Genomic DNA, 16,654 nt, shown 5'->3' on the forward strand with positions numbered 1-16,654 from the left:
TTTAGTGATTGCTACACTCAGAGCACATGACCGATACCAGGACAGATGGAAGATACTTGGCCTCAAGCCAACATGTAGCCTGACTGTAGTTTAACTCTTCACCAGTCTTCAAGCACAGCAGGTCTGATAGGGAACAATGGTGTGTGAAATCTGAAAGGCACACAGGTCTCTGGATCTGTTGCGTGAGGAAGTTCCCTACCTTCCATGTTTTCTTCTCTATCTTCTGTGAGGTTTGTGACAGGATCTTAATCATACCAAAGAGCAAAGAGCTATTCTCCAGGTTGTGGATGGCTTTTCTTATTTTGACCTGTGAATCAGATAGCAACTAAACAAGAACAACAGAATGAGTCTGAAGATTAATAATTAGTAGTTCTGCAGTGAGGTATTGTAGTTGTTTGGGTTCCAGATATCTATTATCACTTATTATTTGTTAATGTCACAATTCCGTGGTAAAAATAAAATGGATGTATCAAGTGGGGAAAACATGTACACTATGGAATCTCTTGGTTGCACAGAATAGATGTAGAAGTCACATTCACATGTTCAGAGGCAATGCTTTATCACTATTATCTTAATTAGGTTCACACCACACAAAAGAATCAGGTTAACAAACCATAAGTGCTGCATTCACATGGCTCATGATGCAAACAAATTGTAGTTTAACAGGATTGCTTGGCTAACAGAAGATGCTAAGGGGATGGCTAAATTTCCACAAAATACCGAATTGTAAATTATCTAATTTTTCATTTTAACCTAGTTTAGCAGGTTGTGTGAACCAGGCAAGTTCTACTGTATAAACTTTCTACAGCAGGATGTTTTAGGAGGACATGGTAAAGTTTTGCTCTGGAAGGAGCTAGTGAGTTACAGAGAGACTAAAAAGTATTATACAGTATATCAATCAGCTTCCATAGTTCCACAATATAAATTGGGCCAGTATAATGTGTGAAAATTTAATGCACTGCAAAACAGCTGATTTATGAAAATGAGCAAATAATCATTTTATAGGACAGGAGAAGAAATATGTGTTTATTCTTTCTCATAGTTTCAGCCTCCAAAGACTGCAGAGGACATTGCACTATAACTTTAAATTTAAAAAGGAGTATTAAACCCAATACCGTGTTTATTGCTACGATCACGGGAGGTCATGAAGCAAAAAAAAAAAAAAGCAAGGTGCCTGCACGTGACTTATGAGCTTCAGACTACTGAGGAAGGTAACTCCATAGCTGGATTAGACAGAAATCTAACTACTTTAATACCGTCCTTACAATGTGTATAAGCCAACCAAATCCTTCCAATAAACTTGTAAATACAAATACATTCTCACTACACAAGTAGTTCCATTCCAAGTCAGAATTGTTCTAAGATGCTTCTTTGATTTCCCAGTCTAATTTGTGCTTTAAGACAGAGGTCCCAAACCCACAGTCAGTGGACTAGCAGTCGGCAGCATGCCAGAAACCAGTCCGTGCAAACAAGTGAAGCCCCATCTGCTGGATGCAGGCAACATGCAAAACATGTAAAACCAACTCCCCTCCGGTCCACAGAAAAACCTCTCTCCACGGAACTGGTCCTGGTGCCCAAAAGGTTGGGGGCCACTGCTCTAAGATTTTCTGGTGGTCTCCAATTCTAATACTAATCAAGCCTTATCTTGCTTAGCTCAGGCAATAACTGGATGTGTGCTGCCACCTGCTGAGACAATCTCTTACTATTTCCAGTTTGTAACTCCCTCCTGAATTAAAAGGGGGAATTAAAAATGAAAATTAGGATTACCACACCCTTAAAACAGTACAAAATTGTAGCTTTAGTTTGTCCTATAGGTGCTACATGAAAATGGTAACACAGAGAATCCTGCTTCTTTGACAAGTATATTTTATTTGTGAAATAAGAAGCAATAGCTATTAGCTATTTCTTTCTTTGAGAAAGAAAGTCAGTTTAATTCCATATATTACTGTCCACAGTTTTGTTTATAGGAAGTCAGAAGCAGAAAGAAGTTTCTATTCTTTCCCTCATGCAGGAAATGGCTAATGATTAAAATAAAGGGGCCTTTTGCTTGCCTGAAAGCTATTAATATTTATTATACTACTAATCCAGTCAATAACTAAAATCCTCTGGATGAACTAAATGTTAGTAAAAACATTTTTGTATTTTATAGATATTAAATAAACACACAGCAAATAGCATCACAGACAGCTTAAAGCTTATATTCATTTTTATGGAAGTGGATTGGTCTTGCAATGCTGAATAAAACGCTCAATAATCAAATGATTTCCTTTACAGAGTATCTTTTTTAGAGATAACGGAGAATGGCAAAGGGAAGAGTTTCGAACAATCATATTTGATTTTTCCCTATTTCCCTAGAACAATGGTTTTCATACATTTTGGTTTTAGTATTAAATGGAATTTTAGACTTCATTATTAACCTTCTAATAAAGGTGCTATTAGCATTTTAGCATGGCATCCATATATCTTTTTGAAGTTCAGGAAAACATGTTTTCCTTTTAACCAAAGTCATTTCTTCTTTTGATAGCAAGAATCAACCTTTTCAGCAACTAAACAATAGGGAGCATTCTGGAAATCCTTGAATACAGACACTCCTTGACTTACAACTGTAATTGAGCCCAGGAATATGATTGTTAAGTCACTATAGTTGTAAGTCAACATGACCAAAAGTAATCTTCCAAACATTTTTGCAGTAGTTGTTGAGGAAAGTTGTTGTGGTGGTCATTAAGCAAACATTGCAATTGTTAAATAAACACGGTAGTTGTTAAGTGATCCAAGTCATTGAATGGGTATATTTTGGAGGAAATGGCAAAAAACATCACAAATTGTGTTCACATGACCGTGCCACAATCAGCCATAAAACTGACCTGCCTGATATGCACGCATAAAATGTCAGAACTACCTGTATACATGTAACTATATTAAGAAAAATACCAATTGGACTGGAAGGGGGTGTCAAAATTCATAAATTTACCATTTAGGGAAATAGGATCAATGTTTTCTATTGTTTAATACTCGTGTTTAATAAATGTCTGTTTTATTTGTTGCTTTCTGACACATCACATATAACAAATGTAATATTTGTTTCTATACCCTATAAAAAGATTTGCTAACCCCTCCCCCACGTAGATGCTTTTTTTTTTTTGCCTGAATTACTTGGTGATTTGTTATTTTCGGATGGGTAAAAAAACCCACCTTTGCAGAGATAAAAGTGTTTTTCTCTCCCAAATTTAGGAAACAGAACTTTGACTCCACGTAAACTTGTTGCCTGAGTTTCTAGGCAACAGAACATTTCACATTCTTAGAAATGATTGAGAACCCAAAAAGCTTTGGTATATGTGGGTTATAGCTATTGATATATACTGGATTAGAAATTAAAACTAAGAAATTTAAAATATTTGACTTTGTGGGCCACTTGAAGAGGTCACAGAGACATCTAGGCGTCCACAGGCCACATCTTGGGAACCCCTGCCCTAGAAACAACCTGACTGAACTTATCTCAAAAAGGTTACTTCTCAGATGGGAGACTTCCTAGGAATATTGGGGATACAAATGAGATTAGTGTATCTTGTGGAATAGACCAATGGCATTGCACTTCAGGATCGCAGATATATTTGCCTGCAGTCAACAGGCGTGGGATTCAGTTTCCAGGAGACTTTATGACTTCTGGGGAATATTTTTTTTACTAAAAAAAACATTGATCGCCATCAATCATAACGTTTTCCTGGTTATTTGATATGTATTTTTTTAAAATAATATTTTCAATATTTTATCACAATATAATATTTTATTCAATATTATATAAAAGTATTATTTGAAAAAAAAGAGTTTTGTGTAATTCCGAAACTTGGCTTTACTAGCAACCAAACATGAATAAAGGCATTCGTCACTCCCTCTGGTGACAGACAAATTCCAGTGGGCGTGTCCAACAAAGCCGGAAGGGGCAAGACATTCGAATTACTTTCTTCTATGGCACGGTTGGGGAACTATGGCCCTTTTATGATTTGTGGACTTCAATTCCCAGAATTCCTGAGCCAGTTTCTCACCCCTATTCTATGGCATCGGACACCTTAGCAACCGACCCGGCAGTAGATCTGTGGCTACGTTCTAATTTTAGTCTCTATGTCACCTTGGTGACAGCTACGCCCGGCCAATGATGCTTCGTGCTCTTGGCTTTCCGCGTTCTCCTTTTCGCTGGGCGCGGGCCCAGACACTCCGATGCCGCCTCGCTATCACAGCCCGGGAAAAAAAGGGTCTCGCCAGCCGCGCCATAGTGTAAGAACTCGGGAAGGGGGTGGAACTTGAAAAGAATAGAGCGAACCTCCTGGTTCATGAAGCCTCCATGTTCCCGGTTGTGTCAGGATAATTGACCGGATGTAGTCATAGAGATGGAAAGGACAGGTTGTAAATATACAATAAAATGATGGCGTCTCAATAGCCCCCCCCCTTTTTGGCGGTCAGCTGCGATGGGGCCGCAAAAATGGTCTATTTCCTGTCTGAAATACCTGTACAATGTACAGTGGTTACCAGTTTGGTTGTAAAAACCCATAAGACCACTAGATGGCAGCATATAAATGCAGAATATTTTCAGATGATTTTGTTTTTAAAATGCTGCTATTTATTGATTCCTTTGAAATGGATTTATGTTGCTAGTAAGCTGCCTCAGAGACTCCTGAGGGGAAAAGATACAGCATCAATAATCAAAAGCTTATTTATGGTCTACTTATTCTACTTTACTGGTCCTTATAGAAGCTTCCAGATTTTGCAAGGAAAACCACAAGCAGACCTCAAGTAAAATTACTCTTTTTTACAATAGCTCACTTCCTTCTAGAATCTTCCTGGAGATTCTTTTTAACTAATAGTCATTCATAAATCTGTCCTTACATTAATTTGTCTTTATAAACCTTGCAAACATTGCTACTAGTCTTAGCTGAAACAATTAAGGCCGTGGAATGGCAGCAAGGAGGGTTTTTACATATCTGTGTTACTATTTGCCACTTTGTGGTCATCCACATTTTTGCAATCTGGGTCTGCTAGCCTAACCATCAACTTGATCATGGCTTTTGTTTTATTTATAGGCCAGTGCCTCTATCCTATGCCATTTTTGATGGACCATCATCAGATCCTCCACTTGTTTTCTTGCATGGGCTGTTTGGAAGCAAATCCAATTTTTCATCCCTCGTAAAAAAGTTAGTGCTCCAAACTGGTCGCAAGGTGGGTAAAAAATGGAGTATGGTCAGCCAGGGAGGGGGTTCTTACTGGTTTGCAAGTCAGTTGCTGCCAAAAATGAGGAGCCATTTTTATATTGTAGCCAGAAGTTCTTTTGCAGGATTTTGTAACAGAACATTCTAAAATACTTGTCAATCTGTCTCAGGAGATCCATAGCTTTTTATGTTTTTTTATGCAGCTCTAAATTCAACACAACAGAAAGTCTTTGTTCTTTTTAATGTCTCTTGCTGCAGCTTCATCATGTCACTGTCTCATAAACAATCTTAAAATATTCAGACGTGATTAAGATAGTGTTGCAAAGAAGAACAAGGGAAGTACATGTATATAAGAAAAGGAGGACATTAATTAAAAACAAGGTGTTGAATCACAAGGCACATATAATCATTAACTAAATGAGAAAGTAGAATTGGACTGATCTGAACTAAGAGTCCTCTAGATTTCTCTTATTAGATTTCATGCTCTGACACAACTTAATGAGTACAAAAATATGAGCTTTCCATATTGGAAAGATTACAATTGCTTAATAGTACATAATGCATCAAAACTGAGTCATTCTGGATAGCAAGATGGGTGGCATATAAATGTAATAAATAAAAAGGAATGAAAAGGAAGAAATGCAACTTTAAAAAAATCTCAAATAATTTGTTCTGCTCTTTTACAACACTGAACCTGCAAGTTATTCTGATTTTTATAATGTAATACAACTCTTATGCAATGCCTTTTTTGGGAAGTCTGCAAACTTAGCTAAGATATGATTCAAAATGAGTCCATATTGGGCTGGAATTAAATCCAAAGCTATAAATTAACCACTTCTTTTAAATCTTGGGTGGTTTTCTTCTCTCACCATCTATCTTACATAGTTTTAATATAAATATATTACAACTATGCACAAGAAAGAGAGAAGGAAAGCAAACTTGGAAAATCAACCTATTAAAAGGAGCTAAACTTCCCTTGCATCGAGTGTCAAACTGCCGTCCCACAGGCCGGTTGCATCATGTGGAGGCCACACCTACCCCAGCACCGGCAATGCAAAAAAAGTCATAATATGTTGTGACACGTCACATGACGTGGCAAGTTTTTGACACCTGTGTCCTACATGGTCTGATTTGCGGCTTTGAAGAATTTTTTTGATCCAGAGCTGTTCCTGAATCTCTATGGGATGGAAATAGTAATTAAGCTTTTCTGCAACTTCCTCAATTGTATCTATTGCAACAATTCCTGAGCTGGTCAGACCTGATAATAATCACCTATGTATTGGTGACATTATGTTTAAACTACTAGACTACACAACTGTGTACTAAATGAGGCTACCTTTGAAGAATCTCCAGGTACTGGAAAATTTAACAGCTAGACTGTTCCTTGGTGGATCATAATAATTTCATCATGTCTGTTTGAAATATAGTTCTGGTGATTCTTAAGTAAGTATGGCTTTATCTTTGCCAACCTGCTGGCATCCCTCTTCTCTTGCCCAGATAGGTGCTAACAATAGATGCCCGCAACCATGGGGATAGTTCCCATAGCCCCATCATGACCTATGAAGCAATGAGTGCTGACGTCCATCTCATTCTGAACCAGCTACATCTCAGTAGGTGTGTCTTAATTGGCCACAGCATGGGTGGCAAGACAGCTATGGTATTCGCACTACAATGGGTATGCATTTTTGACTAGTTCTTCTAGTATTTTACTGTTGATATTGGAGTAATATAGCCTATTAGACAAAATGGGAGTTGGTTATTGAGAGAGGAGGAAAAGTAGATGTTTAGCAGATAGAAATATTTTATTACCAGAAATTTGTGTATGGGCATGAAGGAGGAACATAAAGTTTACATCCATGGCAACTCAAAGATTTATATATAATAGATATCAAAAGTTGACTGTCCCTTAGGAAATCCTGTCATATGATATTGTGAACAACAATATAACAGTTTATAGTTTCTATGGATAATGAATGTAAAAATAAATTGATCAGAGAACAAATTGATCTGGGGTTGCCACCTAAAGCACAAATCTGCAGGCTCAAATTATAATATTTGGAATACCGTGTGAAGACCTAGCTCTCTAGATGAGTCTATAATGCTGAGAAAGGTGAGAAGAAAGGAAAGATGATGAGATACACCTTTGGAAAACCTGGAGGGCCAGTTTGGAGAGAAATGACAGCAAATTATCTCATTTTGCATAATTTATGTTTTTACAATTTAAAAAACATATTTTTGTCTGAAGCCACAGCACGCAAAAGATGCTTTAAAATAACATTTCGTCTATTCTTATTTTTAATTAGTTACAAAGTCCTAGACTTACATAGTTGTACAAGTTCAGAACACACAAACAGACAAGAACTGAAGTTCCTCAAAATGTATATGCTATATTTCAAATTAACAAGGACAGCCAACATCTAATTTTCTGGGATGATGAAAATAAAATTTGAAACAATTGCAGAACAGACATGTAGCCAATTTTACAATTTTTAAGTATAATTTCTCCCTATTTTAGTGCCTACAATCAGTTAGAAGAGCATGCTGCAGAATAGGTGTAGCAACTGTTGGTCATGGCTGATTCATTCATTCTCCTCTGGAAGAGGGGGTAGAGGACATAAATTCTAGTCAGATGTAAGGTTATGCATCTTTTTCTTTGAAACTCAATTCCCTTTCTTCTTACAATGTCTATGATGGAAACTGATTCAGTGTATCAGACCACAATTCTTGTCTGTTACACTGAATCTGTCTTAGAATTCTTATTAGAGTCTAGGCTAGGCTACTTATTTTCCAGAAGGCAGGACAAGAAACAAGGGATGGAAACTAATCAAGGAGAGACGCAACTTGGAATTAAGGAGAAACTTCCTAACAGTGAGAACAATAAACTAGTGGAACAGCTTGCCTTCAGACGTTGTGAGTGCTTCATATCACTGGTGATTTTTAAGAAAAGACTGGACAGCCACCTATCTGAAATGGTATAGGGCAGGGGTAGGCAACCTTGGCTCTTTTATGACTCGTGGACTTCAACTCCCAGAATTCCTGAGCCAGCCATGCTGGCTCAGGAATTCTGGGAGTTGAAGTCCACAAGTCATAAAAGAGCCAAGGTAATGCTTACCCCTGGTATAAGGTCTCCTGCTTGAGCAGGGGGTTGGGATGGAAGATCCAAGGTCCCTTCCTGCTCTATTCTGATTAATTGATTGAAATAGGGATTGGTGTGACAGCTCTTTCAGCCAGTGATTTCTATGATCTCCTTTTTCTTTCCCCAAATTTGTTCCTTTGCAGCCAGAACTGGTGGAGCGCTTAGTGTGTGTTGACATCAGTCCTAGCCCAACAAAAGATGTCAGTGGCTTTCAGGATTTCATTGCTGCCATGAAAGCAGTGGATATCCCTAGAGGTATTCCTCGTTCCACTGCACGTCGTATGGCCGAAGAACAACTGCGCCCAACTATCCAGGTAAAGTGTTTTTGTCAGAGTGTTATACATTTCATATCCAAGCTACTTCACCTTTCTGAGGCATGCGAAAGTGTGGAACAAGAAATAGTGCTGAAATATGCTAGTTTGGTATTGTTTTAAATAGAATATATCATTCTTCAGAACTGGGCATGTACAACACGTAAATCAGTTTACCAAATTCAGCTTTATTTGGATGTAGTCACACAAAATGACTGCCCAAGGATTATGTTTCACATTTCAGCCATCATCCCTTTTTTTCTGTAGGAGCCAACTATCCTCTACTTTCTACTTACCAACCTAGTGAATGCTGAGGACCAATTTGTATGGCGCGTGAATCTAGAGGCCATTTCACAACATCTGAAAGACCTCATGAGTTTTCCTGACTTCCAGACATCTTATTTAGGGCCTACTCTCTTTCTTGGGGGTTCCAAATCTGGCTATATTAGGTAAGAGATTTGGAGCTTCATTTAAAATAATATCTGCAGGGTTGCAGTCTGAAATCTTTTTACATTGCATATCAAATAATTCTCAGTAAACAGTAGGCTATAATCTACATGCCCCAAAAGGTAAATTTGTCTTGCTGAGTGTCTGCAGATGATGCTTTTGAACCTAGGCATGATTTAATCTGAATTGTATTTTGCATAGCTAGACCGAAGATAATTTGGAAGTTTAGATCTGGTGGATGTTTCTATCACAGACTTGCTGTTTAACTTTGGTTTCCAGAATGGTCTGCCGTTCTACCTTGCTTTTTAGAATCAGTTGAAATCATAAGGTCCTTTTTCACTAAGTTTCTTTTTACTGCCTTTTAGTTTCTCTCATTCACAAACAACTAGTTACCTATACTTTATATTAGTGGTTCTCAACTTTCCTAATGCTGCGACCCTTTAATACAGTTCCTCATGTTGTGGTGACCCCCAACCCCCCATCCAGCTGGCGGGGGGGGCAGGAAGGCCGCTCCGCCGGCTCCGTCCAGCCTGGTTGGAGAAGCGCCATTCCTCTCCCTCTTTCTCTCTCTCTTTCCTCTCTCTCTCTTCTCATTCTCTCTCTTCTCTCTCTCCCTCTTTCCTCTCTTTCCCTCTTTCCACTTTTTCTTTCATCTCCGTTTCTCTTTCTCTCTTTCCTCTCGCTTTTTCTCTTTCCTCTCTTTCTCTTTCCTCTCTTTCTTTCTGTTTCCTGCCTCTTTCTCTTTCTCTCTTTCCTCTCTCTTTCTCTCTCCTCTCTTTCTCTCTCTCTTTCCTCTTTCTTTTCCTCTGTTTCTCTCTCTTTCCTCTCTCTCTTTCTCTCTCTTATGGCAGTATCGTCGGGGGTCCCCACTGCCCCCGGCCTCTGTGCGTCCTCAGCCAAATGGGTGGGGAGGGGGAGCAGGATGGAGGCAGCGGTTCTGGCGGTGGTGGCAGTGGCCCGGCAGCATCATCAGGGTTCCTCGCCGCCGCCACTGGCCCGGCTGCTGCCCCGCCGTGTCCTCAGCTGAACGGGCAGGGAGGGGAAGTAGGACAGGAGGCAGCAGCGGTGGTAGCACAGCAGCAGCATCGGTGTTCCTCGCCGCCACCCCAGCCCAGCCACCGCCCCGCCGCATCCTCAGCCAAAGGGCAGGGAGGGGGAGCAGGACGGGAGGCAGTGGCTCCGGCAGCAGTGGTAGCGACAGGGCAGCATCGTCGGGGGTCCCTGCCGCCCCCGGCCCGGCCGCCGCCCCCACTGGGACTCCGCGCTGCCCGGCCTCACCCTCCGCCCATCGATGGAGCCGGGGTGGAGGTAGTGGCCGCCCAAGCTGCCTGGGGGGCAGCAGGAGGAAGGAGAGGAGGAGGGCGAGGAAGCAGTCATCCTAGCCGGGACTCCACGCTGCTGGGCCTCACCCTCCGCCCATCCAATGGAGCCACGGTGGGGGCTGGTGCCGCGCGACCCCTGCCAGCCCCTCTGCCAGCTTGGCTGCTCCCCCCAGGTACCCCTCTTGCCCCGGCGCCCGCCCAAGCCACTTTGGGGGCAGCAGGAGGAAGGAGAGGAGGAGGGCGAGGAAGCAGTCACCCTAGCTGGGACTCCGTGCTGCCCGGCCTCGCCCTCCGCCCATCCAGTGGAGCTGCGGTGGGGGCTGGTGCCATGTGGCCCCTGCCAGCCCCTCTGCCAGCCTGGCTGCTCCTCCCCCCAGGTACCCTCTTGCCCCAGCGCCCGCCCAAGCCGCTTTGGGGATAGCAGGAGGAAGAAGGGGAGGAGGAAGAGGATGGCAAGGAAGCCGCCACCAGCGCTGGGCACCAGGAGGCGGCTCTCCTCTCCTACATTTGCTGATTCTTCTTCTTGCTTCCCGGCAGCCTGGATTCCGGTGTGCCTTCCCGGCCAGCAGGTCCAATTGTTGGGCTGGCTTGGGATCGCAGGGGCTGGTCTCCCTTGGGCCGCGGCTTTTGGGAGGGCTGGCCCGCTCAGCGGAGCCTCCAGAGGGCCACTCCAAGCCACAAGGCCCTGGCCGCACTTCTCCCAGGGGATGGGGCACCCGAGTGCAGGGCCAATCAGGAGCCCTGCAGGAGGTAAGTCCTCCTGAGAGAGAGAGAGAGAAGGGAAGCGAAAGTGCCTCTCTGTCTCTCTCTCTCTCTGCAAATGGCGGAGGAGGCCATGCGGAGACGGATGCGGAGCGGTGTCTCGGTTCCTAAGACCATCGGAAATGTGTTTTCCTATGGTCTTAGGCGCCCCCTGTGAAAGGGTCATTCGACCCCCAAAGGGGTCGCGACCCACAGGTTGAAAACCGCTGCTTTATATAGTACAAACAAGTTATTTTATTATCATATTATATTGATTGATATAATTTATAAACACCACAAAGTTGTTACTCCAATTTTTTTCTGTTTCCTTCCCACTTCTGTGTCTACTTTTCTGCAGTTCCAATAACTACTCTGAGATCAAGCGGCTCTTTCCTGATGCTGAAATCCAGCATATTCCCAATGCAGGGCACTGGGTTCATGCGGATCAACCCCAAGAATTCATCACTGCCATTTGCAACTTTCTTGCACTCCATCCACTATAAGATTTCTGAACAGATCTATGCAAACTATCCTCTCAAGATTGGAAGTTTTTGTCATTGGACTTAGTGTTGTATGTGGCTCATGGTCTGATTTCAAAAGCTCCATGCGAGTGATCCATTCAGCGTTTGATCAAATTGTCAGTTCCTTCCCTGATGATCTGCTTCTTGGAAGACTTAGAAGTGGGCGTCAGTCAGAGAATGAGAGACAAGAAAGATGTTAGAAAACAGAAGTGTCATAAAGCAAAACTGAGAAGTCTTATCCACTTTCGGCTCTGGCTCAACCAACCATTTGCTCCAGTTATTATTATATTATTATTATTATTATTTTGGAAGGGACCTTGGAGGTCATCAAGTCCAACCCCCTGCTCTATAATCAAGTTCTGCCTATCATTCAATGCAGACTCCACTTAATGGAACATGCCCTCATAGCATATTATAAATGTGATAATCCACTTGTGGTTAACAGGGAACTCTGGTCTATGTATGTATATTTATTTATTTATTTAATAACCCTACCAAAAAACCCAAATATTGGCAAACACCACACTGACAATTCATTGCTCCAGATGAGATATAAATTTCACCCTCCAGTGTTTCTTAATTGTTCAGATAGCCCCAGTCCATAATTCTTGATAACACTAGATCTATAATCAAGAAGGATACATGCTGTTTTAGACAACCTGTATAATAATAAAACTTTTGTTCCTGTAACGTTTAACTGGGCAAAATAATACATCATACAGCAACCATTTTTGAACCAAGGAACTCAAATGGGCTAACTTGCAAAATTCATCCAAAATCCAGGACCTGTGACTCCCATGGAATTGAAATATGGTAAATTTTATAAAACATTTTATGACATAAAATTATCATAAACCAGTTCAGAACATACAAGTAGTCCTCTACTTACAACCATTTAGTGACATTTCAAAGTTACAACAGCACTGAAAAAAGTAGCTTGTTTTTCACACTTATGATCATTGCAGCATTCCCATAGTCACGTGATCAAAATTCAGACGCTTGGTAACTGATTCATATTTATGACAGTTGCAGTGTCCTGGGGCCATGCAGTGGTGGAATTCAGCTGGTTCGCACCACTTCGGCAGAATCGGTAGCTAATTTTTTGTTGCCCAGGCCCAGATTGGACTTCCAGAAGCAGCATCCACACAGAGAACCGGTTGTTCACATATTTGTATCCCACCTCTGGCATCATACGATTATCTTTTGTGATCTTCTGGCAAGTAAAGTCAATGGGGAAGCCAGATTCACTTTACAAGGGTGTTACTAACTTAACAACTGCAGTCATTCATTTAACAACTGCGGCCAGTAAGGTAGTAAAATGAGGCAAAACTCAACTGTCTTGCTTAGCAATGGAAATTTTGGGATCAATTGTGGTCATAAGTTGAGGACTATCTGTAATATGTCATAAAACATTTCCTATGCTGATGTTTGACTATAGAGCAGTGGTTCTCAACCTGTGGGTCGGGACCCCATTTGGGGTCGAACAACCATTTCACGGGGGTCGCCAAACAACGCAGTCTGCCATTTTTTCCCCCCTTTTCCTTAGCTGTGCTACTCCCTTTTATTCTATTGGCTTTTGAAAGCCAATAGAATAGACTCTCTTGAATAGAGTCTAATTCTATTGGCTTTCAAAAGCCAATAGGAATTGTCCAGGCTGTCTCTGCCCTGCTGAGCCCGCCAAAAGTCCCATTCTGCAAACGGTGCTGCACCAGTTGAGTAGTCCTCGACTTACGACCGGTTGAGTAGTCCTCGACTTACGACCGGTTGGGGGTCGCGGCATTAAAAAGGTTGAGAACCACTGCTATAGAGTTTAATGTGGACTATTTTCAAGGCCAATACATCTCTGAAAGTATTTCCAGTGAAGACAGTATATTAGAAGTTTTGTTACTGTTGAAGACGTAATGAATTTGCGATGGAAATATCTCTGAAAGGATGACCCAATGGGCCACAGGTTGTCTAGTTCTTCTTTAAAAGTGATTGATCCAAAGTAGTAACAATCCAGTCATAATCAACTCTTTAGGCTGCTGCTGATCCTTGAAGGTGAAAGAAAGAAAACATAAGTTTCAGCTATATATTTGTGCTATTGTTTGGATTATTTAGCAGGCCTTTAAACATGAATTATTTGCTTAATGCCTATTTTTCTGCTTATTATAATTGAAGACCACTTTTAAAAGGAGAGATTTAAATGAATCCATGGCAAGGAGTTTGTGAGCATTTTGCCTACTTAGTATTTGTGATAGTGACAATATTTGATAACGTGACAACATATTTGTGAATTGTTATTCTGTTACATGACTCCTGCCGTCTCCTGTCCTTGATAGTACCTATCTTCTGTAGTCTTTTCCAGCAATTTGCAGATTGCCCAACATTTTTAGTAGAATGGACTGGTCCAATGTAAGGTGAAAAAACGTTTCCCATCTTAGTCTTGGCAACCATCAAGGCTGCCTTTAAATGGCTCCATGCATTTTGCAGAATTATTGTTAATGTTATTTATTACTAGATCTTTTTCCTGCCTTTTTTACAAGTCACTCAATGTGGCAAACATAGATTATACAGGTGGTCCTCAACTTAGGTTAGTGACCATTCAAACTTACAACAGACCCTGAAAATGGGACCTGGTTTTGAAATTGTGACATTCCCTCCTGCAGTCACACGACCATATTTTGGGCAATTGGCCCACATTTACAGCTATTGACAGCTTTCCATGGTTACATGACTGCAATTTATGTTTTTCCCACAAGTCTGCATTTCATCAGATTTCCAACAAAAAAACATCCCATAGTGAACAATGGGTTTTCTTAACGACTGCCACATTCACTTAGTGGTTACCTCAAAAAAGATCATAAAATTGGATGCAGCCATGTGGTGACCCGCTTTACAAACTGTCATGACTTAAGACTGAAGTTATGGGCTCAGTTATGGTCGTAAATTGAGACTACCTATACAGTATTCCTGCCATTTATTTTCCCCAACAAGAACCCTGTGAGTCACCCAGTTGCTTTTCCTGTCTAAGGGAGGCTTAGGACCCACAGTCTCCTGGTTTCTAACCCAGTACCTTCAACACTACACCAAGCTGGCGTGGTGCATAACATCTCTGTCCAATGCAGGGACTCTCACAATTCTTTGCAGACAGTGATTCCTTTACACTTCAACAAGAAGAAAGCAAAAGGGGAAGAATGTGAGCAAATAAACATCTTATTTAGACAGTATCACTCTCTTTAAGAAGTACTTGATGAACTCAGTCCCACAGAACATATCAAAATACTAGAAATCCAGTTTTTCCTGATTTTTTTCAATTTGATTCAAATATTTTAAAAGTAATTGTATTTTTAAAGTATTTTAAAAGGCCTAATGAGTTTGGGATAAGAACCCTATGTTACTCAACTGAAGAGGTGGAGGAGAGTACAGGAAAGAAGTATTTCTCTTTTTGATGTGGCAGTTGTGGAATGCAAAGATTGCAACAAAGCTTTTATCATTTTGTAACCGATTATAGTATTTGCTGAGGAACCAATTAAATAATCTGTTAACATCCTAGCTGTTTTCTCTGTGATATGTAGTTTTATTCATTGTATATATATTTCAAAAAATTACGATTTGTTCACCACTTTGAGAGAAAATTCTTTCGTTTGAATGTCTGTGGAGATTCTCAGTCATCCAGGTCATGCTTTTTCAAAAGCAACTGGACTTTGTCTTTCCTTGAAGATGTTTCATTTGTCATTCAAGAAGTTTCTTCAGTTCTGTTCTTTCATTTGAAGATGTTTATATCTACCTCCCTGGTCTGCAATCTAAAAGAGAGTAGCATAAAAGGAAATGGGAAAAGGGAAGAAGAAAACCACAAACCTCCGGTTCTGACATGGAAATCGGAAAAGCACTGACAAGCCAAATTTTTCAGCAGTGCCAGGAAATGCCTCAGCTTTCTGTGTTTCTTTTCCTGCAGCTTGATGGGACAAATGCTACCAAATAAGGAATCCACTGAGCTGAACATTTCAAACACAGAAAATAGGAGACTGAACCATTTTTAATAAATATTAAACTTGGAGAAAATCGTATCTATGTGATCACAAAGAATTGGAAAACCAATTATGGGCCATACCTTGGCATGCGATAGAGGGAATAAAGAAAGGAGTCAAGATGGATACGGTTTCTTATATACAATTACTTAGATGGGATGGTCAAAATTGGCAGTTAAAATCTTTGGAAGATTTAACACATGAAAATTTTATTTATTCATGGTTTCAATATAGACAAATAGGGGATAGATGGAAGACGGATTGTAATATGGGATGGCTTAGAGAAGATGAAAATCTCATCAAACAAGTAAGGGATCAAAGACCAACCCATATTAAGAGGGTTTATGGGGTTTTAGTGGAAATGGATTCAGAATCTGAATTAATTAAAGATTGTATGATTAAATGGGCACAAAATATCGGTGAATCAATTTCACTGGATACTTGGGAACTTATTTGGGTGAGGAATGTTAAATTCACACAAGCACAGAACTTAAGAGAGAATTTTTATAAAATGTTTTATAGATGGCACCTTGATCCAAAGAAAATGTCCATTATGTACCCTGATCTACAGCCTAAATGTTGGAGATGTGGTTGTTTGGACGCTACTTATTTTCATATTTGGTGGTCGTGTAAAAATATAAAAGCCTTTTGGATTAAGATATGGTGGAATATTCAAAGAATTTTTAGAAGGAGGGTAAAATTTACCCCGCAATTATTTTTATTAGGTATTATTACTGACTGTGATGCTAAGGAAGTTATACTGATGCTAAATTTGATCACAGCCGCTAGGCTGTTAGTTGGACAATATTGGAAGAAGGATTCTTTGCCTACTTTACAAGAGTGGTTTTATAAAGTTTCGTATTTGGCAGAAATGGCAAAGATTACGGCTTTTTTAAAGGAGCAATCTCAAGAGAAATTTTTTGTTGTATGGGAAAAATGGATAAATTTTATTCAACACAATTTGA

General features: G+C 40.5%; 1 protein-coding gene across 2 annotated transcripts; it reads left to right on the forward strand.

The window, feature by feature from the left end:
* Positions 1-3,853: 3,853 nt before the first annotated feature.
* ABHD11 (abhydrolase domain containing 11) lies at positions 3,854-12,376 on the forward strand. 2 transcript variants are annotated; one of them, XM_039346268.1, is made up of 6 exons: positions 3,855-4,272; positions 5,076-5,211; positions 6,703-6,876; positions 8,481-8,651; positions 8,916-9,097; positions 11,517-12,376. In XM_039346268.1, the coding sequence occupies exons 1-6, from the start codon at positions 4,151-4,153 to the stop codon at positions 11,659-11,661; spliced, it is 930 nt and encodes a 309-aa protein (XP_039202202.1). In that variant the 5' UTR covers positions 3,855-4,150; the 3' UTR covers positions 11,662-12,376. The 2 variants fall into 2 exon arrangements, with proteins under 2 accessions (XP_039202203.1, XP_039202202.1); XM_039346269.1 differs by lacking the exon at positions 6,703-6,876 and having other exon boundaries at positions 3,854-4,272.
* The last annotated feature ends 4,278 nt before the right edge of the window (positions 12,377-16,654 follow it).

The sequence above is a fragment of the Crotalus tigris genome, unplaced genomic scaffold (genome assembly GCF_016545835.1).
Source record: "Crotalus tigris isolate CLP2741 ecotype Arizona unplaced genomic scaffold, ASM1654583v1 scf7180000017987.690289119674:8195010, whole genome shotgun sequence".
NCBI lineage: Eukaryota > Metazoa > Chordata > Lepidosauria > Squamata > Viperidae > Crotalus > Crotalus tigris.